The sequence below is a fragment of the Dipodomys ordii genome, unplaced genomic scaffold (genome assembly GCF_000151885.1).
Source record: "Dipodomys ordii isolate 6190 unplaced genomic scaffold, Dord_2.0 Scaffold11, whole genome shotgun sequence".
In the NCBI taxonomy this organism is placed as follows: Eukaryota; Metazoa; Chordata; class Mammalia; order Rodentia; family Heteromyidae; genus Dipodomys; species Dipodomys ordii.
In genome coordinates this window covers 567,000-592,903 of record NW_012267227.1, presented here as the reverse complement: position 1 = coordinate 592,903, position 25,904 = coordinate 567,000, and the positions used below count along the sequence as shown (strand labels likewise).

The 25,904-nt window shown below is 39.7% G+C and overlaps 1 protein-coding gene across 1 annotated transcript in view; it reads left to right on the top strand.

Moving 5' to 3' along the window:
• Iqch (IQ motif containing H) overlaps positions 1-25,904 on the top strand; it is a 226,063-nt gene that overhangs the window by 22,625 nt on the left and 177,534 nt on the right. The window contains exons 4-5 of the mRNA XM_013009902.1: positions 3,168-3,291; positions 15,488-15,604. Coding sequence (XP_012865356.1) covers positions 3,168-3,291; positions 15,488-15,604 — 241 coding nt within the window. The remainder of the gene's footprint in view (positions 1-3,167; positions 3,292-15,487; positions 15,605-25,904) is intronic.

Here is a 25,904-nt window from a genome sequence, read left to right as displayed (position 1 = left end):
CTTTGGGCTCCTCTAGAAATTCTTTATTAAATGGAGCCCGAACCTGCAGTTCTTTCAATTGTAATCCTCTGTTACACTGGGGCTGTGTGGATGTGGTGGTGTAAGGTGTTTGTATGAGGAAAAGTGTCTACCTTCCCATGATTACAACCCATCTTTGTGAATCTTTGTCCCTACATAGCCACCTCTATAAGTTTTTCACAGCATCTCTCTCATCCTTCATTCTACCTTAAGTGAGAAGAGGGACTGAGGTTAATAAATTTCCATTCCCAGGATTAGATTAGACTTTGATAAGATACTTTTCATTGATAGCTGACCTTCATTATAGGAAACTGAACAAAGATACTCTCTGGAGTATTTAACAAATAATTACTTCTTATTTCTCCTCCTAGAAGCAAGACAGAAGATTTTTTTTCTTTCTGATCTGGCCTAAGATTTGTCCCTTCACAGGGGACAAAGCTAGGTGCTTGTCTGCACCTAGCATTTTATCATTCAGACATTAATATATCTTGCCAAGACTGGACCCAGAAGCAGCTTCTGCTTTTCAGCTTCTGTCTCATTGAGCTGTGATTCTTTTTTTTTTTTTGAAGATCAATTGGTTTTGTTTTAACATTTGCAGACATAATGCATCTTGATCTGAGTCACCTCTCCTGTAATTCTCTGTGTCCTACCCTCATTCAGTTTTCAGGGTAACATTGTGCCCTGTGACCTTGATTCTCTGGTGGGAATCAGAGAGATGTTCTTTTTTTTGTGTAGGCATTTTTATTTAAGGAAATAATTTACCTTGATAAATACAAGAGATGTTTATGTATTCTCCAATTTGTAAGTAGCTAAAATAAGCATCCATTATTTTTTATTCAACAATATAATGTTACCAAAATTTAAAAATAAATAAGTAGCTGCCATACAATCTAGCTCTGTAGAGAGATGTTCTTTTTTTTGGGGGGGGGTCCGGTCATGGGGCCTGAACTCTGGGCCTGGGTGCTGTCCCTCAGCTCTTCAGCTCAAGACTAGCGCTCTACCACTTGAGCCACAGTGCCACTTCTGGCTTTTTTTCTTTTTGCTTATGTGGTGCTGAGGAATCGAACCCAGGGCCTCAGGCATGCAAGGCAAGTGCTCTACCACTGAGCCACCTTCCCAGCCCGAGAGATGTTCTTTTAGTTTGTTTTTATTATTTTATCATTATTATTATTATTATCATTATAATTATTATTACAGGAGTGTCAACATTTAAGCTCATGATGTTGTTAGGTAAAATCTCAGATGTGAATCCAGTCATGAGAAAACAGAGAAGCCACCTTTGGGGAGGTCGAATTGCAAGTCTTTATTGGAAGGTCAGGGTCTACATAGTAGATTATTTTCTCAAAGACCAGCAACCCAGAACAGAGTTTACACAAAGCTTTTAAAAACAAAAACCACATGCATGGGCAAGAGGCACTCAAGCCCAACAAAAGCAGAGCTTATATGGACATACTCAGGTAAAAGCTCAGGTAGCAGCAGCAGAACTTTTCCATCTACGGATTATACTGCCTCAACCTTCCATATAGGGGAAATCTTAGAGGCTACTCAGAGGTGCGTGATTTAAGCCTTTTTAGGGTGGTTATCAAGGCAGAATCACAGCATTCTCTATGGGAAGCTTTCCTAAGGTTATAACATCTGCATTTCTCTGAAGCAGAATTCTCCTAGCTCACCTTGAGGTAGGTATCTGCAATTCAGTGAAGGGCCTCTTTCACTTCCAGGCTTTTCAGTACTGGGTGGAAAGTTCCCTCCACCCAGCAAGAGGCATCAGGATGGCTGTAAGAAGTTACTTAGACTCAGCCTCCTCACTTCAGTTGCATGTTGGGATAAACCAGAAGTGTACAAATTTCTTCTTAATTATGATTTTTACAAGCTGGGAACTAGTGGCTCATGCCTGTAATCTTAGCATCCTCAGATCTGAAGATGCCACTTCGAATCCAGCCCAGGCTCATGGTCTGAAACTAGCCCAGGAAGACAAAACCAAGAGACTTTTTCTCCAATTAACCAGCAAAAAATCAAAGTGGAGCTATTAACTAGTGGTAGAGTGCCATACTGATGCTAAAAAGTTAAACGAGAGTGTGAGGCCCTCAGTTTTAAGTCCCAGTTCTGACACACACACACACACACACACACACACACACACACACACACACACACACACACAAATAATGATTTTGCCAAAGTTGGTACCATAGTAGAATCGAGGTATTGAGTTATAGTGGTGGCTGAATTTGATTTATCTTAATATGTTGGCTATGTTAAGAAAATGAACCTGTTTTTAAGTTAAAACTTCTAGGAGGTGACACAATGCACATACACTTATTTTTATAAACTCACTTTGTTTTTACATTTCTCTCCCATGGAACTGTTCAGTACTTGGTAGGTGAAATCTTTCATAATCTTTGATCTTTAAATCTTTATTATTAAAATAGTAAAATGTAAACAATAAAAATATTGTATTCTTAGGGGCCACCTTTTGAAACATATATGCATATATGTAAAAATGTCTGTATTGTAGCAAAAATATAAAAAATGTAAGTATTATATTCTTAGGGTTCAGTGTGTGTGTGTGTGTGCATGTGTGTGTGTGTGTGTGTGCGTGCGTGTGTGTGTGTGTGTGTGTGTGTGTGTGTGTGTATCACTTGAGCCATAGCATCACTTTTGGCTTTTTAGTGGCTAGTTGGAAATAAGTCTCACAGATTTCTCTGCCTTGGCTGGCTTTGAACTGAAATCACAGCTTCCTGAATAGCTAGGATTACAGTGTGAGCTGCCATACTTGCCTTGAATATATTTAATACTGGTTATCCTGTAATTTGATTTTATTAAACAAAACACAACACTATAGGTTTTCTTCTACCAAGAAAGACTTACTGGTCTCTCAATATTATATTATAATCTATACTGAGCCAGAGATAAAACTTTTCATTTATATTGTTATGGTCTTTATCAGGCTTGGAAGTTCTTCCACTTCATTCCACAAGTACGGTTTTATCATGGTTAAAAATGCTAACGATTGTTCTCACTTATTTTAATCACCAACAGAATATTTCCTGGAGAATGTAATTTTCACTGGGGAGCATTGTTTCAAAAATCACAAATTGAGAAGCTTTTTAGATAACAAATTTGATTTTAATTTCTCTTGTTTTATTTAGTTTGGTTCCAAATGTTCTCGACCAGAAATCATTTACTTTCCCTCTGGAATCTGGGAGTAAACTTTGGCGACCCCATGCCTGGCACACTAACAGGCTATTGCCACGTATCCCTCCAAAATCAAAGGTAGGAGCCCATGGAGACAGAAGAAAGTTGATGATTATGAGGTGCAGGAGGAGGGAAGACCAGGGAGTTGGCTTCCAGTTGGTATGAAGTTTCTTTTGGGAGATAATGAACATGTTCCAGAATTGCATTGTAGAAATGTTTACACAACTCTATGGATATCCTGCATACCTCTTCATTGTATATTCAAAAAGATGAAATTTATAATTGTATCTCGATACAATTATAAAAACACTCTTTTTGGGGGGAGGGTTCTGTTGTGGGGCCTGATCTCTGGGCCTGGGCGCTGTCCCTCAGCTCTTCAGCTCAAGGCTAGCACTCTACCACTTGAGCCACAGCACCACTTCCGGCTTTTTTCTTTTTGCTTATGTGGTGCTGAGGAATTGAACCCAGGGCCTCAGGCATGCAAGGCAAGCGCTCTACCACTGAGCCAACTTCCCAGCCCCTTATAGAAACATTTTTAAAGAGTCCAAGTCGGATGTTGGCTTTGTGTTCAAAATTGGAAAATAGGATGAATATATAGATCTGATCCTACAATTTATTACTGTTGTTTCAGATCTATGCATGGTATAGTTTCTACAGAGAGAGAGAACTTTCAAAACCGAAACAAATTAAAACATTTAACTTTGTGAACAGAGAAACAGCTTTCTGACTTTGCATCCATTGGGTATTCTGACAATTTGCTTCCTGTCCTTCCTTGTCTTAGCTTAACCATTCTTAACAGAAGACCATGGGCTACCCAGACAAGACAACAGAAACCTATTTCTCAGAGTTCTAGAGGCTACAATTCCAAGATCGAGATGCTGACAAGATCTGGTATCCCCTGAAAGCACACGTGCTAGTTTGGCTCTAATCCCAGTCATGAGAGCTCCACCCTCATAACCAAGTCACCTCCCAAAGGCCCTGGTCTGATGCTACCACACTGAGATTTAAGATTCCAACATTTCAGCAAGCTGTGGTGGCTACCCATCCGCAATCCCAGCCCTTGGGAGGCTGAGTCAGGAGGATCTCAAGAATGTATTTTGGTGAGGGCAGGGTATGAACACAAACATTCAGTTCATATAATTCCCTAACTCCTCCCAAAGTAATTCACTTATTTTGGGTACCAGATATTGTTGTCAGTGCTTTGGAAATCTCAACTTAGATAATATAATATCTTAGGAGATATTATTATTATTGTCTTCAATTCATCCCACTTTTAAGAAGAAAAGAGGATACTACTAATAATTATTTCCTTTAGAACAACAGAAACTTAACTTCCCGTAGGCTACCAAAACTTTCATTCATTTACAAGTTATTCAGTTATTCAGCAAATCAATTACCTACTGGCCTCCAGCACTGTCCTAAGCATTAGAAAACTTATTCTCAGAATATCTTGAGGGAGACAGACAAACAGATGATTTCTTGGGTCATCAGAGACTGAGAGAAGCAGTCCACTTGTGATTAAAGGCCACAAGGTCTTAATTAATTTGGAGACTACAAGAGAGCAAGAGGATCCGTGATTACCCAGTGATTCAACCTAGGACTTGAGTGATTGTGACACCATTCTCTGAGATGGGGATACAGGAGAAGGAGATGTAACAGTTCATTGTTGGGTCTGAGGTAGCTGTGGAGCCTCCAAGAAATGACAAGTGGTAGCTGTGTGTACCCGCAGACTGTGTGAGGATCAGAAGAAATTGTCTGAGAATGACTCTACATTTTTCTGGGGTGACATTTAGGGACTCAAGGAGGAGAACATAAGAACCCTCAAAGAGCAAGAGAAAGCGAGAGAGATCGAGAGAGCGAGAGAGAGGGGCGGACAGACCAAACTGAAGTGGCTAAATTGCGGCCTTGGAATCTTCACAAATTATAGTCAAAATCAGTTAATAAAAAAAAGGTTTTAGGTTAAAAGTGCATTAAATGAGCCAGCTTCCAGTGACCTACACCTGTAGACTAGCCACTCAGAGGGTTGAGCTCCAGAAGAACAAAATTTGAAGTCAGTCTCCCAAAGGACCAGCAAAAATCAGGGCTGGAGGAAGGTTCAGGTAGTAGAGCATGAGCACCAGCCATGATCAAGAGAGCTGAGTGAGGGGATGAGGCACTGAGTTCAAGCCACAGTGCTGGCAAAATATTTTAAATGCAATGTATGCAAGATATTTCATATCACAAAGTTTGAGTCTGAACTTTGATGCTTCTGACAATTCACTTGTGGCTGTTTGACCTTATTCCAGGCATCATCTAGCAAACCCTACTACAACTCTGATATGTGAGGTTCAAGTTTTTGGTCTCTTGATTTATAAAATAATTCAATGACAGAAGGAAATAAATAAAGGTGTTTCTTTTCATTGCCTTAATTGGTTGAGCTCATAATTTCATATTTTCCTTTTTTTTGTCAGTCGTCAGGTCTGAACTCTGGGCCTGGGCACTGTCCCTCAGCTCTTCAGCTCATGGTTAGCACTCTACCACTTGAGCCACAGTATCACTTCTGGCTTTTTGCTTATGTGGTGCTGAGGAATCAAACCCAGGGCCTCATGCATGCAAGGCAAGCACTCTACCACTGAGCCACCTTCCCAGCCCTGCATATTTTCCTGAATGGACGAGTTTCCCTGGAGTTAAATACTTCTTAAAATCAGCGGAAAACTTCTGTCAGGGAATTGCTCAGTACCTGATTGGTCGCATGAGTTACTGGTGCCAGCTCTCTGTGGCTTGAAAAACCCCAGAGTCTATTCTACACCTTTTGTTTAGCTGGTTTGTGACAGTTTCTGCTGCTTCTACAATAGCTTTTTGTCTTATGGCTGTATCCAAATGTAATCTGTGTGTGTGTGTGTGAGAGAGAGAGAGAGAGAGAGAGAGAGAGAGAGAGAGCACATATGTCAATACTGGGACTTAAACTCAAAACTGGGCACTGTCCCTTCACTTTTCCACAAGGCTATTGTTCTGCCATTTGAATCACAGCTTCCCTTTTGGCTTTTGATGGTTAATTGGAAATTAGAGTCTCATGGACTTTCCTGCCCAGGTTAACTTTGAACCATGATCTCACAGTTCAGCCTTCTGAGTAGCTAGGATTATAGGTGTTAGCCACCAGTGCCTGGCTAAAATATAATCTTTTAAGAGGCATTAACAAGATTAGAGGTCCTAGGTTAGCTTAAAATTTAAGCTAATTTCGGGCTGGGAAGGTGGCTCAGTGGTAGAGTGCTTGCCTTGCATGCATGAGGCCCTGGGTTCGATTCCTCAGCACCACATAAGCAGAAAAAAGCTGGAAGTGGCGCTGTGGCTCAAGTGGTAGAGCACTAGCCTTGAGCTGAAGAGCTGAGGGACAGTGTTCAGGCCCAGAGTTTGGGCCCCACGACTGGCAAAAAAAAAAAAAATTAAGCTAATTTATACTACTAGAGCACTAAACCCACTTGTCATGATAGCATGATTTTAATTTATTTGTAGTACAAGGAATTGAAATCCAAGGCGTGATCATATTAAGGCAAGTTACTGCCTCAGCCTTTTTATTTTTACTTTATTTTTGAGACAATGTCTTGTTCCCTTTGTGCCTCCAACTAAAGATCCTCCTCCTCTGCCTCCCAAGTAACTGGAAACATAGGCATTGTACCACCACACCAGCCTACAGAGTCCTCATGTGTGGTTGAATTCTTACCTGCATAATATCACAGTTCACTTTTGTGACAGAAACACGCAACTTTCTTCTGACATGTAGGATATGGCAGGAAGATTTCAGAAATATTAAAGCTTGAATATACATGTTATCTTTGAATAGAAGAAATACAGCAACTATCAACACAGCCGTAGTAGATGCACCAAGGTGAAATATCTGAGACCCAGATGGGAAGAATCTTCCACTTCAGACATTTAGATGCAGTTGAGAAAGTTATTTTCAAAATTTTGTCAGAACTAAAAGGTGAAGATTTTTAGCATTCCATGGAACAATATGATGAAAGGTAAAAAAATGACAAAAGAGTAGGTAAGAATTTTTTCAAAGATTTTCTTGCATGTTTTTGACAGTACTTGGGTTTGAACTTCAAGCCTTGTGTGATTGCTTGGCTTGCTTGCTCGTTTGCATAGTTGGCTCTCTATCAGTTGAGCCATACCTCTAGCCTGGCTTTATCCTGGTTATTTTAGTTAATTTTTCTCTCCTTTCTCCCAGGCTTTTTGGTGGTACTGGGATTTGAACTCAGGGCCTCCTGTTTACTAGGCTTTAACACTTGAGATGTTTTCACTTGAGTCATGCCTCTAGTTCTTGCTTTGGTATTTTGCAGATAGGGTCTCTGTCTCTGTATCTCTCTCTCTTTGCCTAGGCCTAAGCTCACATCACGATCTTCCTACTTACACCCTGTCTTCCACATAGCTGGAATTACAAAAATATGCCACTATTCCTAGCTTATTGACTGAGAGAGGGTCTCACTAAATTTTTGCCTGGATTGGCCTCAGATAGTGATTGCCTCTATCTCTGCTTCATTAGTATCTAGGATTATAGGTAGGAGCCATTATGTCCAGGTCCCATAGAGTTTTAAAAAAATTTACATATAGATTTTATTATTTTTAAGTAGCTATACAAAGGATTTTTAATTCAACATGTCTTCATCAATGCTCCCATAGCTCTCTGTGTGTGTGTGTGTTTGTACTGGTCCTAGGGTTTGAACTCAGGGTCTGGGTGCTGTCCCTTAGAGTTTTTGCTCAAGGCTAATAATATACCATTTGAGCCACAACTCTCCTTCCAGCTTTTTTGCGATTAACTCACAGATTTTGCTTATCAATCTGGCTTTGAACCACAATGTTCAGATCTCAGCCTTCTGAGCATCTAGGATTATAGGCCTGAATCACTGACACCTGACTCTCCCATAGTTTAAAAAAACAAAAAAGCAAAACCCACACCTTTTTATTATGAAAATAATTCAAACATCCTTCTAGCCAGGCACAGTGGCACCACCTGTAGTTCCAGCTGGAACTCCAGAGATAATGCAGGCGAGTTACTTTAACTAGGAGTTCAAAGCTATCCTGGGCAACATAAAGGGCCTCGTCCCAACAACAGAAGAAAATTTCTATAGAGTGAATATCTGTACTCCCTCATTCTCATGCTGAGACGGGGTCCTCTGGAAGGATATCAGTAAGTGATCTGGTGGAAGTATCCCCCACCCACTCCCTTTGCCCTTTCTCTGTGTGGGGATATGGTAGACAAATTGGTTCCTATGAACAGCAAGTAGATCCAAATCTGCCAATGGCCTCCATCTTTTTTTTGGGGGGGGGTCCAGTTGTGGGGCCTGAACTCTGGGCTTGGGCGCTGTCCCTCAGCTCTTCAGCTCAAGGCTAGCGCTCTACCACTTGAGCCACAGCGCCACTTCTGGCTTTTTTCTTTTTGCTTATGTGGTGCTGAGGAATCGAACTCAGGGCCTCAGGCATGCAAGGCAAGCGCTCTACCACTGAGCCACCTTCCCAGCCCTGGCCTCCATCTTGTACTTCTGTCCTCTAGAACTGTGAGAAACAAATTCTGTTGTTGATAAGGCACCCAGCCTATAACCCTTGGTTATGGCATTGTGAGTGGACTGATAACATCGGAAGCGGTGAAGGATAACCAGTTCTCTACCACTTCAACTTCATTTGTGCTTTGTCTGTTTGTATTGAAGTGTTTACAGTGCAGACCCAGTGGCATTTTACCTTTTAATGTTTTTAACATGCATTTTTTAAAATGAGCTCCTTTTCTCCTTACATTACAATGATCACACCTAATAAAGTCGGCAATTCTTCAATAAGTGCCTGGTTATATTCAGATTCTCCCAGCCCCCCCCACCTTTTTTTTTTTTCAGTCGTGAGCTTGAACTCAGGGCCTGGGCGCTGTCCCGAGCTCTTTAACTCAAGGTTAGTGCTCTACCACTTTGAGTGGTTAATTGGAGATAAGAGTCTCAGAAACTTTCCTGCCCATGCTGATTTTGAGCCCTGATCCTCAGATCTCAGCCTCCTGAGTAGCTAGGGTTACAGTTGTGAGCTACCAGCGCCCAGCCTGAACTTGAAAGGCAGACTCTATTTAATGTATTACTCTAACCTGTACCTAGACAGTTTGTAGCTTTGGAGTGGACTCTGAATAGGCTAGTGATTAGGATTATGGTTTTTTGTGGGGGAGGGAAGGAGAGGAACTGTTACTGTCTTTAACTTAGGATCTCATGCTGTCACTTAGCTTTATTGCTGAAGGCTGGTGCCCTACTACTTGAGACACACCTCCACTTTGGCTTTTGGCTAGATAAAGGGAGCTAAGAGTCTTAGGAACTTTTACATCTGGGCTGGCTTTGAATCTCAATGATCAGATTTCACCTTCCTGAGTAGTTAGGATTACAGGTGTGAGCCACCAGCACCCAGCAAATTCCCTTCATTTCCATGGGAAAAAACAAGGGAAAAAAATCAGATGTCTTCTACTCCAGACCAGCCCTTAACAGCCTCCATCTGGATTTCATATACATGAAAGGGCTAGAATTTTTGTCTCATTTCAACAACATTTGTTCATCATTCAGTGAGGCTCCTTTCCGTTGCCAAATCTACCAGACTTTGTATGTCTACATTTACCTTCTGTGTCTTCCTTCCTTTTCAGAATGGGAGGAGCATTTCTCCTTCCTCTGAGAGTTAACTCCCTCCCTCTCTCCCTTCCTCCTCTCCCCCCTCTCTTTCCCACGTTTAACAATATTATGTTTTAAAAACTCTTTTCAACTCCATCCCATTTTGAGTACAAGTTATGAGTATGCTAATGATTATTTGAAAGCCTTTCTCTATGCAGATCAATAATCCAAGTGCTCTCTGATTACTAGATGACAATAAGTGAGAAATGGAGGAGGAAGAGGAAGAAAGGATATAAGGTTTTACCAGTAAAGGTTTTCTTGCAATGAATAATACAACTTGAGCAGGATATTTTTGAGCTGTAATCTAGAAACTGTTCCCCTGCAAAATACATTGTTTGTATTTGAAAATACAAACTCACAATAACTAGTCAAGATTAAAAGGAGGGCAACTTCTAGCATATTAGTTTGTAGTATTTTAAGGGAAGACTACATATTAAGGCCAGCCCTTCTGCACTTAGCCCATCATTAATCATCAGTCTCTCGCTTCTCTTTCATTCCCACATCGTGGTGTTCTCTCTCTCATTTGCTCACTCTCTCTTTCTCTCTCTCTCTCTTCTCCCTCTACCCTATGCCAGTAGTGGAGCTTGAACTCAGGGCCTGGGTACTGTCCTTAGTTTTTTCACTCAAGGCTGGCACTCCAGCATTTGAACCACAGATCCACTTCCAGCTTTCAGTGGTTAATTAGAGATGAGTCTCACAGTTTATCCTGCTTGTCTAGCTGTGAACTAGGATTTTCTGATTTCAGTACTTAGGATTACAGGAAGTGGCATTGTGGCTCAAGCTGTAGAGCACTCACCTTGAGCTGAAGAATGCAGGGACAGCGCTCAGGACCAGAGTTCAAGCTCCATGACCAATAGGGGGGGAAAAAAAAGTACTTAGGTTTACAGACCCAAGCCATTGGTGCCTGGCTCCCATTGTCTGAAAGCACTAATGGTTATCAGAAATATATATATGTCTACGTGTTTATTGGCTGAGACCTCTTGTTTCTTCAGGAATATGAGCTTTATGTAGGCAGGGACTTGAGCTGTCTTGTTCCTAACCCTTAGCAGTGTTGAGTGAGTGAGTGAATGAATGTTTGGAGTAGAAAAGTGGAGAGTAGAAAAGGGAGGCTGTGCCTGATGACAATCAGGCATTAGTACAAGTGTGCCTAGAAGACTGAAGTGCAGAGAAGGCGTCCCCTGAAGACAGCAGCTTCACTCACAGAGACAGGAGACTGTTCATTTAGCATAAGTAGAGCATACAGCTGTCTGGAGGAAGTGACAGGAGAAGAGGCTAGAGAGAAGGAATGGATCAGATCATTCCTGCTGTGGGAAACTTGCAGGATTTTAAAGAGGGAGGAGGTCATGTATGGATGGATTGTGACAATTCATGCAGTGATGGGTTGAGAATAGATTAATTGTATCTGTCCATTAAAAAGAAAAAAAGCAGGAAAAGCTGGGTGTTGGTGGTGCTCACGCCCATAATCCTAGCTACTCAGGAGGCTGAGATCTGAGCATCATTGTTTGAAGCCAACCCAGGCAGGACAGTCTATGAGATTCTTAGCTTCAATTACACTCCAAAAAGCTGAAACTGGAGGTGTGGCTCAAGTGGTAAAGTGCTAGCCTTGAACAGAAAAAGCTAAGCAAGACCTTGAGGCCCTGAATTCAAGCCCCAGGATTGGCACAAAAAAAGAAAAAGAAAAGAAAGAAAACCTTATATTTCATGGTCTTAGCAACCACTGCTGCTGCTTACTTAAAGACATTTTTCATTAAGGACTGTAAAGCAGTAACTTAAAAATTCTGTCCTTTCAGCCTATGAAGAACTTTTCCTTAGTACTCTTTTGGCATGAATATGTATTTTTAAAGGAAAAGTAGGGTAAATGCTTCATTCCATCTTTTGCATGTCAATTTTCAGATTAAAATAAATTTTGTCATTAGGTTTTGGAGGGAAGACATTTTTATGCATATTTTATTGAGATTAGGTGATTATATAAATTTTACATATTTCACAGTATTGTGGAATAGTGATACGTAGTTAAAGTCACAAACACATTTTAACCTTCACAAGGCAAATTGTCATTATCATGGTCTATAAAGTTTGTGAATTCTATGAGCTTTGACAATACAACTATTCCTTCCGCATCAGATGATGTTTACATTTCTTTCCTTTTGCTTAGTGTAAAGCTGTTCCCTCTTTCCCTCTCATATCTTCCCTTCCCATCACTGTCTTTGGGTTGCTTAGTTCATGTTCAGCTATGTCCAGTGCAGCTGATGGGCCCCTCTGTTGTATGTTTTCCCATTTCCTTCTGATTCTGTGCCCTCCTCCTAGCTTGAGGGAAGAAGTTTTGAGAAGTTGTAGTTTTATATTTATAATAGTTCAATCCATTGCAGTTGTTATGTTTTGGCCCCTGTCAAGGTGTTCCTTGAATAGTACTTTATTATTTATAAGACACTTGACATACATTAGCCATTGGAACCTCACAGGTAATCCTGTGAAGTATGTTTAGAAATGACATTGAACTACAACTTGATGTCTATTGTTCTTACATTACAGACAAGAATGGCGACTAAATAATTTTCCTATCTGTCTTGTAACTGGATTAGAGATTTAATGCAGATGTCTTTTACCAGTGGGAATATGATATTAAGCAATATCCACTTTGAAAGACATTCCTTGTAGCAAATTCTGTTGAGAATAATGTTATTCTGATAATCCTGTAACTTAGTAACTTTGTTTGTGAAGCATTTCAATTTTGATTACTCTGTTTTCGAGCTACTGCTCAGATGTGTGTGGTTTTTATGGTCTGTCCGTGTCTAGGGAGCTGGTATTACATACTGCCTAGTGTTTTTAATTCAGAACTTCTTTCTAAAGAAACCTCAGCCTGTTATATTCCAACCCTAGCTTTAATAGCATAAGCTATTTCTTTCTTATATAGCTTTGTGGGCATAGTAATAAAATAAATACCACAAAATCACTGATGAGATGAAAATTGAGCTCCCTGCTTCTGTGCAGCCATGTAGGTAAAACGGTAATTGGCTCTGATAATAACTTTTGTTCTTACAAACCGAAATCTAAATGAGAGTCACATTTGATATATCTGCTTGTAATTACTATGAAGAGGAGAGAAAACAAAGTTTAGATTGTTCAGTACTCCAGATAAACGAATAAATGACTGTCTTTTCTTGACCAATGTGAGAAAAAATTCTGGAATTATTTGTGATATTTATCTTACTGCTATTAAAAATATCATCTTCCATTGGATGCTTTTCTACTTAATGGAATAATTACTTACCTCTTTGGTTTTTAAACCTATAATTGTTTTTCTTAAAAAAATATCTTTATCGCCTGGCCTATATGGCTCATGCCTGTAATCCTAGTTACTTAGGAGGCTGAGATCTGAGTATTATGGTTTGAAGCCAGCAGGGCAGAAAAGTCTGTGAGACTCTTATTGCCAATTAACTACTAAAAACCAGAAGTAGAGATATAGCTCAAGTGGTAGAGCACTGGCTTTGAGCAAAAAAACCTAAAGGACAGTACCCAGGTCCTAAGTTCAAGCCCTATTACCAGCACACATATACAAAAATATCTTTATTGCCAGATCTGATAACAGATCTGAAGCAGCCTATTCTTACAGGCATTTTCTTAACATCCCTGCTAATGTCGCTCTAGCTCTTAAGACAAATTTAGGTTCTGAATCTATTTGATGGTGACTGTCATTGAAGACATTTGATGTGTTAATATTGTCTAAATGTAAATGCCTTCAGGTAGCATCAAACCCAGGGCTTCTCACATGAATACCAGTACGCTGCTACTGTCCAATATGTTCTCAAAGAGAAATGAAAATATGTACACTATATATTATTATTTTAATATACACGTTTAATTAGGACGTTAATAATTAGTAAATATTAGGATGTTAATAATTTTAAAGACTTTTCTCATTGTATTAGAAGCCAACCATAAAGAATCAATACCTATTGTTTCTGTTGGATTTCTATTGACATGTTGATCTATTTGTAGGATAAATGTGTCAGTGCCACAGAAAGGTAAAAATGGTAGAAAGCAACCCAGTTCTAACAGTGATCTGCTTTTGATCATTTCCTCCCTGTACCAGATCACTGAGCCAATGATCCCTGAATTACAAAGTTCTAACAAAGCTTACCCATGATAAATGAAGCTATTATCATCAACAGGATCCAGAATACACATTAAAAAAGCCCTAATTAAAGAAAGCACATCCAGTCGATATAATACATATTAGCAATTTCCTGATCCTTGGTAGAATAGAAATTATTCTGCAAGTTTAATTAAGAAGGAAAAAATATGTTCAGGTATTAAATTTCAATAAAAAAGAAGCACTCTCTCTGAAAAAAGGCTGACACAGTGCTGTGAGTGTGGCTTAGCCACAGACGGAAACCATTTTTAAGTAGGAGCTACATTACCTTTGCAGGTTCCTCAAGGAGAGTTACCAGACTTGTCTTGTTTGCAGGCTGTGTCTCTGCATTAGTTGAAGGAAGGCAACAGCCGAGAGCAGTTAGCTGGAGATTTGGTTATTAAAACACTATTTAAAAATAAAAGGAAGAGGGATCTATGTTATGAAAGGCTGTACATCCAGAAGCTGGTGACTCATGTCTTATAATCCTAACTGTTCAGCAAGCTGAGGACATGTGATTCAAAGCCAGTTTGAGCAGGAAAGTCCATGAGCCTCTTATCTACAATTCCAAAAAGTTGGAAGTAGATCTGTGGCTCAAATAGTAAACTGCCAACCTTGAGGAACAATGCCCAGGCCCTCAGTTCGAGCCCCAGTGTGTTGCACCCGTCCTCAAACACACAAAGCAGTCATACCAATATATTTGTTTCTTTGTGCTAAACACCATCACGTAAGTGAATTTTATTAATACAACTAAATTAAAAAGGAGTCCATTTTGCTGCATCTATATTTCTTAGTGTTTGTTTAAATAGGCAATAAAATTATATATCAATATCCTAAAAAGAAAGATGCATTATACTCATAAACTGATATGTTGGATTGAAACTCCTTTGTACTTAAAAATAAATTACAATGAGGAATAAGTTATTTGGAGGTTATTATGGAGGTGTTTTTACTTTTGTTTCTAAGGAAAACAAATTATTTTTTGCAGCTGGCAAAATTCTCTATGAAGGAGTAAATAAATTTGTTATGGTAAATTTATCGGGTCCAAACTAAGATTTACCTGTTAAATTTCCCTGAAGAAAAGTGGCCACATTAACAGACCAAGGGAGCCCTCTACCTGTGTACTTGGAGTATAGATTTCCTACACAAGGTCTTTGACCTGGAAGCTAAAAATGAATGGAGATCAGGTATTCTTTTCCTTTGCCCACCTTGGTTGGCTTGTAGGATTATTTTTTTGAGAAAATAAATGATGCTTGAGCATGTATCTGTGCATGTAATAGTGTGCTTAGGGGAAAATTGACAGAAAGTTCCCTTTCTTAAAGGACCGATTAGTAACCTAAAAGATCCAAATCTGTTTTCTTCAGTGAGAATTAAAAATCATTATTTTCAAAGAACTTTATGTTCTTCTCAGTATACAAAGGATTAGGAAGCACTTCTGTTCCTCTGGCATGAAAGTTTCATCGCTTCTTTGTTTCAGAGAAAGCTAGGCTTGAATGTGAAAATCATGCAGAATCCTGAAAACATCCACCACAGAGCTGCTGTGAATGCAAACTATGGAATCAGTTTGCCACGTATTAACAAGAGAAAAGCATATGTAAGTAATGAGTTGTTTAAATGAGGTCTTAATTTTTTTCCAGAATTAAAAGTCGTTTCCTTGGTAGTAGAAGAGGGAATGTGGATTATAAGACTGTGATCCTTTTGTCCTTGGAATTTTATTTTTTTGTAAAATGAAAGGGAGTAGCTTTCATTCTGTCTAGAATTAGTAATGGTGAAGAAAATATAAATAAATCTGTTTTCAAAACTCTATTTTCATCTCATTCAGATTTCTCTATTTTTGGTTGATAAGCCTAAATAATCTAGAGCTATGATTTTTACAGGGAGTAAAATAATTTTACAGCCAAAAACTGAATGAGTAAGGCATTTTAAGTATTGTAGATCTTGAGATCTAGAATGTATAAATAATAAATAATATGATATAGAATACATAAATAATCTAGAGCTACATTTTTATGAAGGAAATGACTTTACAACAAGAAAAAAAGAGAATGAGTACAGACATTTTAAATATTCTGTATCTTAGTTATAGAAGGCTAGAAAAACCCAAAGAAACAGCAGCATGGTATATCCACCACTTCAAATGATGGCTACTAAATAATAAGCAACCATTTAAGAATATTATTCTCAATTGGATGCAAGCAGAGTCCAGCTTTTTATGTCAGCAAAATAATGAGAGGGAAAATAATCCAATGTAGATTTGCATGACTAGGATCTCAGAATCTTTAAGTGCTTTTGACACTGACTTGCTGTTGTTAGTGTCCCAAAGCAAAGACTCTTTGTGTGTTGTTTGAAGTATAGTGCTTCATTTAAAATGGGAAATAGTTTGAGATCATTTCAGCATTAAAAATGATAATTAAGGTGCAACTTATACATTTAAAAATACGTTTTTCATTTTTGACATCTCTCAAAAGCTCTTAAGCGTCTATTCTGACGAAATTAAAAATAACAGTGAGATGAGCTTTAGGATTAAATTGCAATGTCATTTCTAACTCCCCTAATAGTCTCAGATTAATCTTCCCAATTTCCTTCGTGGACATTTTCACCTTCTTTATTCCATTCTTGTAGCCTAGAAATATATTTTCAGTCTCTTTATGTGTGCTTTATGTTATTCTAGCAGGTTTAGCCTAACAGCATTTTATCATAGAAATACTTTCATAGCCTAAGAAATAGCCAGAAAGTTAGATCTTTTTATTCCTGCTGAAACTTTATTTAAAATGTCAGTGTGAATAATGTGAATGAGTTTTTATCTGCTTCCCATGAGTCCCAACGCCTTTGAAATAAAAATATTTCTCTGGCTGTATAGACAGAAGTAGACTTCTCTTTTGTTGTGGTTGGTTTTCTCCTTGATTTAGAATTAATATTGACTTAGCTGATACAGTGCCAGAGCTTTGCAACCCCAGGCAACTACTTTATTTCCTGAAAACTTTTCTTGATGAGTACTGAAGTTTTTAAGGACCTCCCTCAAGATGTAGTGAAAGTCATGTTTTGCTTATGACCAAGGTATAATTCAGAGTTAAATAAGGAGCTCAAAATTCAGGGAAGAATCTTAGATTTTATATGTGTGTGTGTATATATATATATCGAGAGAGAGAGAGAGAGAGAGAGAGAATGAGAGAATGAGAGAGAATGAGTACTTTGGATATTGTACCCTGGTATTTTGAATAAAGAGGATTTGAGTAGGCACTTTGCCTTGTATGACATATCCATTTATTATAATATTCTTTTGAAAAAAATCGACTTACTAAAAATCAACATCTGCATGCTTTATATTTGTTTATTCATTCATTTGTTTATATTCTTATTAAGGTTAATAGAGTAAGTTTAGTTAAGTGAAAGGAAAGCTATGAAAGAAAGTAGTGAGACTCTCTATACTGAGAAGGGCCCAAGGAGGAGTCCCCACATGAGCATAAAATAAGAGACATATTTTGCTCAAACTACTGGCCTGCAAATCACAAGAGTTAGTCTGATTATTGTTTGTTGTTAATCCATATATGTGACAACACTGAGAAAGTGTTTTCCTTTTGGATTTATAAAATAGAAGTGTTGTTTAAAACAAGTCCTTTGAGGGAAGTGTTGGAGTATTTGATTTTAAACAATCTTGTAGAGCATTTGGAGGTAAATACAAGTGATTTACCACTTACAGAAATATTTTTTAAAGCACTTATTTGGACTGAACCAATGTGTCCAGCATAGTGATATATAGTTAATTAGAAAAGCAGCATCGAGGCAAATCGCCTTTTAAATGGTCTCTTAATGCTCAAAGGGGATTAGTATTATCTGGCTGCCGAGGGCCATGTATTTCCTCACTTCTTAGGAAACTTGTCAAAAACCCTGTAAATAATGGTAGGCATTTTTAGCCTAGCAAATTCGGATACATATCCAAGAGACAGGGTGAGTTCTAGGATCTGGTGGTATTTTCTCTATCTGCTGATCAGGTTCATCAGATCCCTGACCAGGAGCTGAGGGGAGAGTTTGGCCATTGACAACACACATACTCACTCCCTGGCCACCTCTTGCTTGCCTGGTAGTATTGACAATTTCTCCAAGAGTGTCATCTTATGTAACTCTGCTATATAAAATCCATAAGAAGCCATGAAAGTGAAATTCACTAATGATTTTTAAAATATCTTAAATCTTTCAAGTTAAAAGAGCCAAGTAATGTTCTAACCTGCTTTTGAGATGGTTCTCCTTGGCATGAGGAGACAAGTAGAAACTCAGGTACAGTTAACAATTAACAGTCAAGTTCCACGTAAGTTTTCCCAATGAAGAAATACTAAAAGATCTACAGAAAATTTGACTTTGATTTATTATTATTATTTTTAATAAAAAAGTGTTTCTTAAAAGGCTTGAAACATTAAAACTGTTCACATGAATTTAAAAATAACAATTATGAATGCATAACAAAATAGCCAAACCAAACATCGCTTGAATTGCTGCACAAATAACTCTGCTTCTGTTATGACCTAGAAAAGAATCATAAAAACATTTTTCTTTGTGGCAAGATCTGAGTTACTGTAGAATTATACCAGTTCTTTGGTCCCACTTTCCAAATAAATAAATAAATATACAATGCAATGTAAACTTAGAATCTTTTATTTATTCATGAGGTTGAATTTAATACTATGATGATTTCTAGGTTTTATGAGTCATATGTTATGGCACTGTTTTTCACTAACTTAGCTGGGTAGCGAGCACACTTCACAAATCATGCTTTCCTTCTTTACTCTTTCACTTGGGGTGTAACGTAGTAATCCTTCTCATGGAAAGCACTATTATTTCTCAGATGCTGGAGTAATGGGAAAGGAGGCAATTGTGTTAATGTCAAATGATTAGAAGAAGCACCAGAAGAAGGGGAAGGGAGGGGGGGGAGGGGAGAGACGATTTCAAAACATGATTGTGTTTTAAGCCCATGCATATGGCCACAATTACAGTCACAACATAATTTGGCAACGGGAGCAGAATTAGATTTAAACAAATTGATGTTACACTGCAGTAATTCAGAATGAGCTTGTTGCATTTATAAACCATAACAAGAAGCAGAGTGAATTAATAAAGCCTCTTGTCACTAAAAATAAAAAAGGGAATAATTGCTGAGATGGAGTTAACTTAACAGATGACTCTAGTCAGCATCCTCTCAGCCTAGCTGTGGGAAAAGTGAAGGTCACCCCCCAGCCATCTCAAATGACAAAGAGGGAACATTGTGTTGGTAAACAAATTAATCTTTTGAAAGGTCGCCATTTGTTTTAAGTTTTTATCCAGTCCTTGTCATCTGGAATCAGAGATTGACTGTCATCTCACCAGGCAGGGGTGCAGCGGAGGCAGACAAAGCTGCTTCTGTACATATCAGCATTCCTTGACAAAACTCAGGGCCTGATTGGGATGCTATGGGCTGCTGGTTTACAGCTGTCTCCGGACAGGAACAGAGGCCCACCCTTGAATTCCAATAAGATAGGCCTGCATATTTCGCCTGCTGTAAGCTGGCCCTCTGCCCACAAGTAAAATGTATTGTAGTTCAAGCCAGCAATTATCTCTGTTACTTCCTTCTGTGCTGCTTCTGTTCCCTTTTTCCAAAAACAGATGTGGGTATTCACCCAAGTTTTGTGTCTATTCTTTCCCACACCTGCCAGGGCAGGATTTTGACAGAGGTAGAGTTGGAGGGAGGCAGCAGACAACGATCAGATGTAATTTCCTTGAGAGCTGTTTCAAAAGAAAATGTTGATTTTTTTTTCTTTCAGGAAATGTGGAGTCAGCATCTTGATTCCCTCCCCCTTTCCCCAGGAGCATTTGGTAAATTAAATTAGTTGAACAAAAGGAAATAGCTTTAAAGACATTCTGAAATGCCACATCCTATTTATGACACACAGTCATTACCCAAGGTCTGAGATGGCTTCCCTTCATCTATCCATCCTAGTCAGCCTTCTCCTCTGGTTTCATACGGGGAGTCTTTGAAAGCACAATGGCTCTTCAGAACTTTCCAGATTCATGGCCTCTAAAATGTATTTCAACATGGTAGCCGGGTGGTGATTGGTGGCGTGGTGTATTGCTCTTGTATGTTGTGGCCAAAGAAAGGGACTTGACATCGGCCAATGTACGGCCCCCTGCTCTGAGATTGAGAAGAAATTGAAAGCATCTTTTCATTAAGTAATATTCATCATCTACTTGTCACCAGGCACCAGTGGCTCACACTTGTAATCCTTGCTACTCAGGAGGCTGAGCTCTGAGGGTCATGGTTCAAAGCCAGAAAAGCTCATGAGACTCTGATCTCCATTTAGCCAGTAAAAAGCCAGAATGGGTCTATGGTATAAGTGATAGAATGCCGGTCTTGAGGAAAAAAGCTGGTCCTGAGTTCAAGCCCCAGCAATGACCTCTGCCCTCCTCTGCCTGCCCCTGCCCCCATCTCAATCTAGCTGCAATGTGTTCTATAACTTCTCTCAAACATAATGGCTCTTGAGCTTTTGTGCTAAAATCCCACGTACATTCCTAAAGCAACCCTCTGCTGAATTTGAAGCACTTTTCTGCACTCGGTATGGTGATGTTGCATCACTTTGCCTGGTTAGAACCCTGACTAGACGATCACCTCTTAGCATCAGCTTCCAGGAAGAGTGTCTCATGGTATGGTATAGAGACTTACATGAGCTGATTCAAAGCATATAGCAGAGATTTGGAGGCCAAGAAGTGCTCTGAAAATATTTCTATTAGCAATCATCATGTATTGTACTGTTGTTTCGCTATTCCTGTGTTTGTGTTTGAACTCAGGACCATGGTGCTAGTCTCTTAGCTTTTCCCACTCAACCACCCAAGCCACACTTCTGAATTTTTGCTGGTTAATCGGAGATAAGAGATTTACAGACTTTCCTGCCTGGGTTGACTTGGAACCATGATTCATATCTCAGCCTCCTGAATAGCTAAAATTACAAGCATCAGCCACTGGTGCCTGACTGGAATTTATAATCATTTTCTGTCAATTTTATATATAAAAATAGAAGCAGCCACGCACTGGTGGCTCACACCTGTAATCCTAGACACTTAGGAGGCTGAGATCTGAGGATCATGGTTTGAAGCCAGCCCACACAGGAAACTCTGTGAGATCCTTATCTCCTATAAACTATTTTAAAAAGCCAGAAGTGGTGCTGTGGCTCAAGTGGTGGAGTGCTCGCCTTGAGTAAAAGAAGCTCAGGGACAGCTCCCAAGCTCAGAGTTCAAACTCCAGGCAACAACAACAAAAAGAAAAGAAAAGAAAATTGAAGGAAGAAACAGAAAGAAAAGATAGCATCAAATTAGAACTCTCTGTGATAGACTATTTCACACAGTATACAAAGAATACATCAGAGCAAAACCCCTAAGAATTGCTATATTTTGCATGTAAAAAACATTAACTTTCCTTAGTTGATAGCACAGAAAACTTCTCAAAAAGTGGGTATATGTAGACTGCTAATCCTAGATTTTCATAAGAATTGTTCTTTTATGGAACAAAATAGAGTTCATGCTTTTAACTATTTACTGTTTTCACAAGGAGGAAACGTGAACAGCCACAAAAGCAATAGTGCTTGCAATATTATAGTAAATCTTCCATTTAAAATGAAGCAAGCAAAACACTATGGCAGGTTGCACAATATCATTATCCACAAGAGAAATGGGCCTAATAGAATTGTTTCTATCATGGCCCAGGTTAATTACCTACTAAGAGGTACTTGAGATGAGTAAATACAATGGCTGTTCTCCAGTTTGCTAGCCTATTGTTCCTTAAACTGTACTTGAGTTCAAGTGTACATTTCTAATCTTTAAAAAACACCTCTTTAGCAGAATAGAAGCAAGTACCACATAGCCTCTGAATCCAAATGTGTAATGTAAACCCAGAAGATATTTATTTAGAGGTGGTTCCTCAGGTTGTCAACTTGAAACAATGTGACTCTCAAATACTGCCTTATATAATGTTTCTCTGTCTCTCTGTCTCTCTCTGTCTCTCTCTCTGTCTCTCTCTCTCTCTCTTGTGCTGGTACTGAGACTTGAACTCAGAACCAGAGCTCTGTCTCTCAGCTTTTTTTGCTCAAGAAGGTTGGCATATGACCACTTGTGCCACAACTCCACTTTTGGCTTTTTTTAGTGGTTAATTGCAGATAAGAATCTTATAAGCTTTCCTGCCCAGGCTGGCTTCGAACTGCTATCTTCATATCTCAGCCTTCTGTGTAGTTAGGAATACAGACATGAGCCACCAGCAACCAAGAGGCTGTGAATACTTTAATAGAGACAGCCAAAGACCGAGAGTTCAAGGACCTGAGTTTGTCTTGCTCTCTGCCACTGCTAAACCAAGTTAGCCAAAGTATGGCACTTAAAGATTCCTCCTCTCCATTCTGAGAAGGAAAATTGGCTCATTGAATGTCATCTTCTGGGGCACAGCCCTGGTTGTATGTGACTTTCAGCTCAGTGTTTGTTTGGTGCTTTGCAGATGTGTCTATGTCTTGAAGAGGCTGATGAGTATTAGCCTCCCAAAGATAGGGCTTAGGGGGACTGATGGGTGTGATCTGAGGAGCTATGCAGCCAAGGTAGAGAATCAAGGAAGGTGGCTCAGATTTGGGCTAATTGATGGATGGCTTTGAATGAGCCACTGAAATCTAATTGTGTGATCACAGTCTGGATCATAAAAGGAAAGGCTTCAGGCAGATCTATGAAATTAGATCACTGCTCTGGCTGCTCTAACTGAAGGGCATCTTTAGAATTCTCCCAAACAATTCTCCATCCTTTGATATCCTCATTGATTATTACACTTTATTTCCTCTCCCTTTGGCTATAAAGCAATAGTACTTTCGTGAACCACAATTATCTCCAGAACTTGCTAGATGTGCACGAAACTGCCTAATTAGAGTTCTTCAGACAGTGCCTCTCCCTGACCATTTCCATACAGCTCTGTCTCTTTCCCACACACATCCAGTCTAGCTCAATGGTTTGGATTTCCTTCCTACTTTCTGCCCTAATACTGCATGCCCCCACTGGGACCCCTAACCACAACCCCCACATTTCAACTTCATTCTTTAACATCAACCAAAGCAGGACTTGTTAGGGTAGGACTAGTGGTGACTAGAAAGCTGGATAGAGACTACAGGTGGTTCATTGACAACCAAATTCTGTCCTCCTTGCTCTCTCCCCTAGCACTACGTTCTGACCTTAAGCACTGGCCAGCCTGACTCTCCCTGTCTTACCTCTCACCAACGCACTTTTAGTCTCAGTCACCTATACTCTCCAATATCCAGGAGACTAGTGTTTCTGCCACATATGTCTTTCAGATTGTCACCTCTTATGCTCAGTGGGAAGGAAAAGTGGTGTTCATGTGAATTTTTTTTTTTGCCTGTCCTGGGGCTTGAACTCTGGACCTGGGCACTGTCCCTGAGCTACTTTTGCTCAAGGCTAGCACTCTACCACTTGAGCTACAGTGCCACTTCGGGCTTTTTCTGTTTACGTGGTACTAAGGAATTGAACCTAGGGCTTGATACATACTAGGCAAGTACTCTACCACTAAACTACATTCCCAACCCTGATGGCTTTTTATTTTCTGACTTTTTCCTGCTTGCAAGGTATAAAAACGTTTAGAAAATGTCTAGAGTTTTCTCCTTCTTTCCTCCATCCCTCCCTCCTTCCCTTCCTTCCTTCTTTTCTTCTCTTTCTCCCTCCCTCCTTTCCTCCCCCTTTCATTCTTTCTGTGTGTGTGTGTGTGTGTGTGTGTGTGTGTGTGTGCCAGTACTGAGGCTTGAACTCAGCCTTTTGCTTAGATATTAGCTCAAGACTGGCACTCTACCACTTGAGCCACGCTTCTATTTCTGGCTTTTTGCTGGCTAACTGGAGATAAGAGTCTTTTGGATTTGACTGCCCAGGGCTGTCTTTTGAACCAGGATTTTCAGATCTCAGACTCCTGAGTAGCTAGGACTTTAGGTATGAGCCACCAGTGCCCAGTGAGATTCCTGTCACAACTGGGTACACCGGGCCAGACCTGACTGGGTATAAAGGCTGGATCCAGTGGCTGAGGCGTTGAACTGTGGAGTTCCTACAGGAGGCAGCTTACCTCAGCTAGATCTAGAGCCCTTTGCAACTACAAGATCAGGTTTGCTTTCTTTTTCTTTTTCTCTTTCTGAAAATCTCTTGACTTTTAAACATTAGCTGAGATAATTTTAGAAAACTTGTGTGGTTTCCAAGAAAGAGAACTTCAAGTTATCCATATCTGTTAGGCCAATGATTTATACCCAGTGCTTTGGAGAGAGGAGGCAATATTGTGTGGGTTGTTTTTTGTTTTGTTTTGTTTTGGTGCCAGTACTGGGGCCTGAACTCAGGGTCTGGGCCCTGTTGCTTAGTTTTTTTACTCTAGGCTGGCACTTTACCACTTGAACTATATCTCTGCTTCCAGCTTTTTGCTGGTTAATTGGAAATAAGAATCTCATGGATTTCACTGCTTCGAACTGCGATCCTCAGATCTCAGTCTCCTGAGTAGCTATGGTAACAGGTGTAAACAACTGTCCCATGGCTAGAATGGCTTTGAATGTAGGAAGCTAGCTAGTAGCTTAGAGCCCTCTACAGTGCTTCTACTTTAGGACAGCCCAAGGTATAAACCTTCAACTTTACAGGATGAGGGTTTGATTTTGCCCTATGTGTCTAAATGAATTCTGAAGTGACTGATGGGTAAGCCGTAATGTGGCTGCATATATTCTAAGGAGGGTTGTAATGGCCAAAAGCCCCATCAGAAGGCAGCTTTGTGAACAGGGAAATTGACTAAGGATAAGGAGTTGGATGATTTTTGCAGCAAGCAGCATCACACATTGATATTCTGATGTATCCATCTGTAAAGCTACACCTGTCACAGGACAGGACTAGGTCCCCGCAAGGTGAGAACACTGGAAATCCTGACTCTCATTCAACCTTTTATAAGTTGATTGATTTCATTTTGTGCTGGTACTGGTCTTAAACTAAGAGCTCTGCACTCTCACTTGACCTTTTAGTTCAAGGCTGGTGCTCTCCCACTTGAGCCACACCTGCACTTCTAACTTTGTGGTGGTGAATTAAAGTTAAGAGTTTCAGGGACTTTACTGCCTGGGATGGCTTCAAACCTTGACTGTCAGATCTCAGCCTCCTGAGTAGGTAAGGTAACAGGCATGAGCTACCAATGCCCTTTTAAACCTTTTAAACAAATAGCTACTGGCTGCTTGGGTTGATCATGTGAATTACATTGAATTGTGCTGAGCTCCTTAATCTTCATGATACTGATAAAGAAACTTCAGCATAGAGATTCGCTCCAGTAATACAATTATTAGAAGAGTTGAATCCTGTCTGGTTCCAGAGCACAATTGGCACCTGGTGCTCTTGACCATTGCCTTCCTGTTGATTGATTTCCTACTCTAAAAGACTCCTAGTTGATCTGTCATTTAAATCAGCTTCTACACAGAGCTGACCACTCAAGGTGGGAATGAGGGACACATCTAGTAACAAGTTTGTATTTCCTACTTAAATATTGTACTATTGAGAGGGTGAGAAAAACCATAACGATATAAGAGGAGAGAAGCAAAGAGAAAGAGAAAGGCAAGAAAAGAGGCAAGAAGTCAGGTACCAGTGGCTCACACCTGTAATGCTAGCTATTCAGGAGACTGGGATTCGAGGCTTGCAGTTTGGAGCCATCCTGGGCAGGAAAGTTGAATTGTTATCTACAATTAACCAGCACAAAGCTTGACAAGGAGGTGTGGCTCAAGTGGTAGAGTACCTGCCTTAAGTGAAAAACCCAAAGGAGAGAATGAGGCCCTGAGTTTAAGCCTTAGTGCCAGCACAGAGAGAGGGTTAGGGAGGGAGGGGGAGAAAAGGGA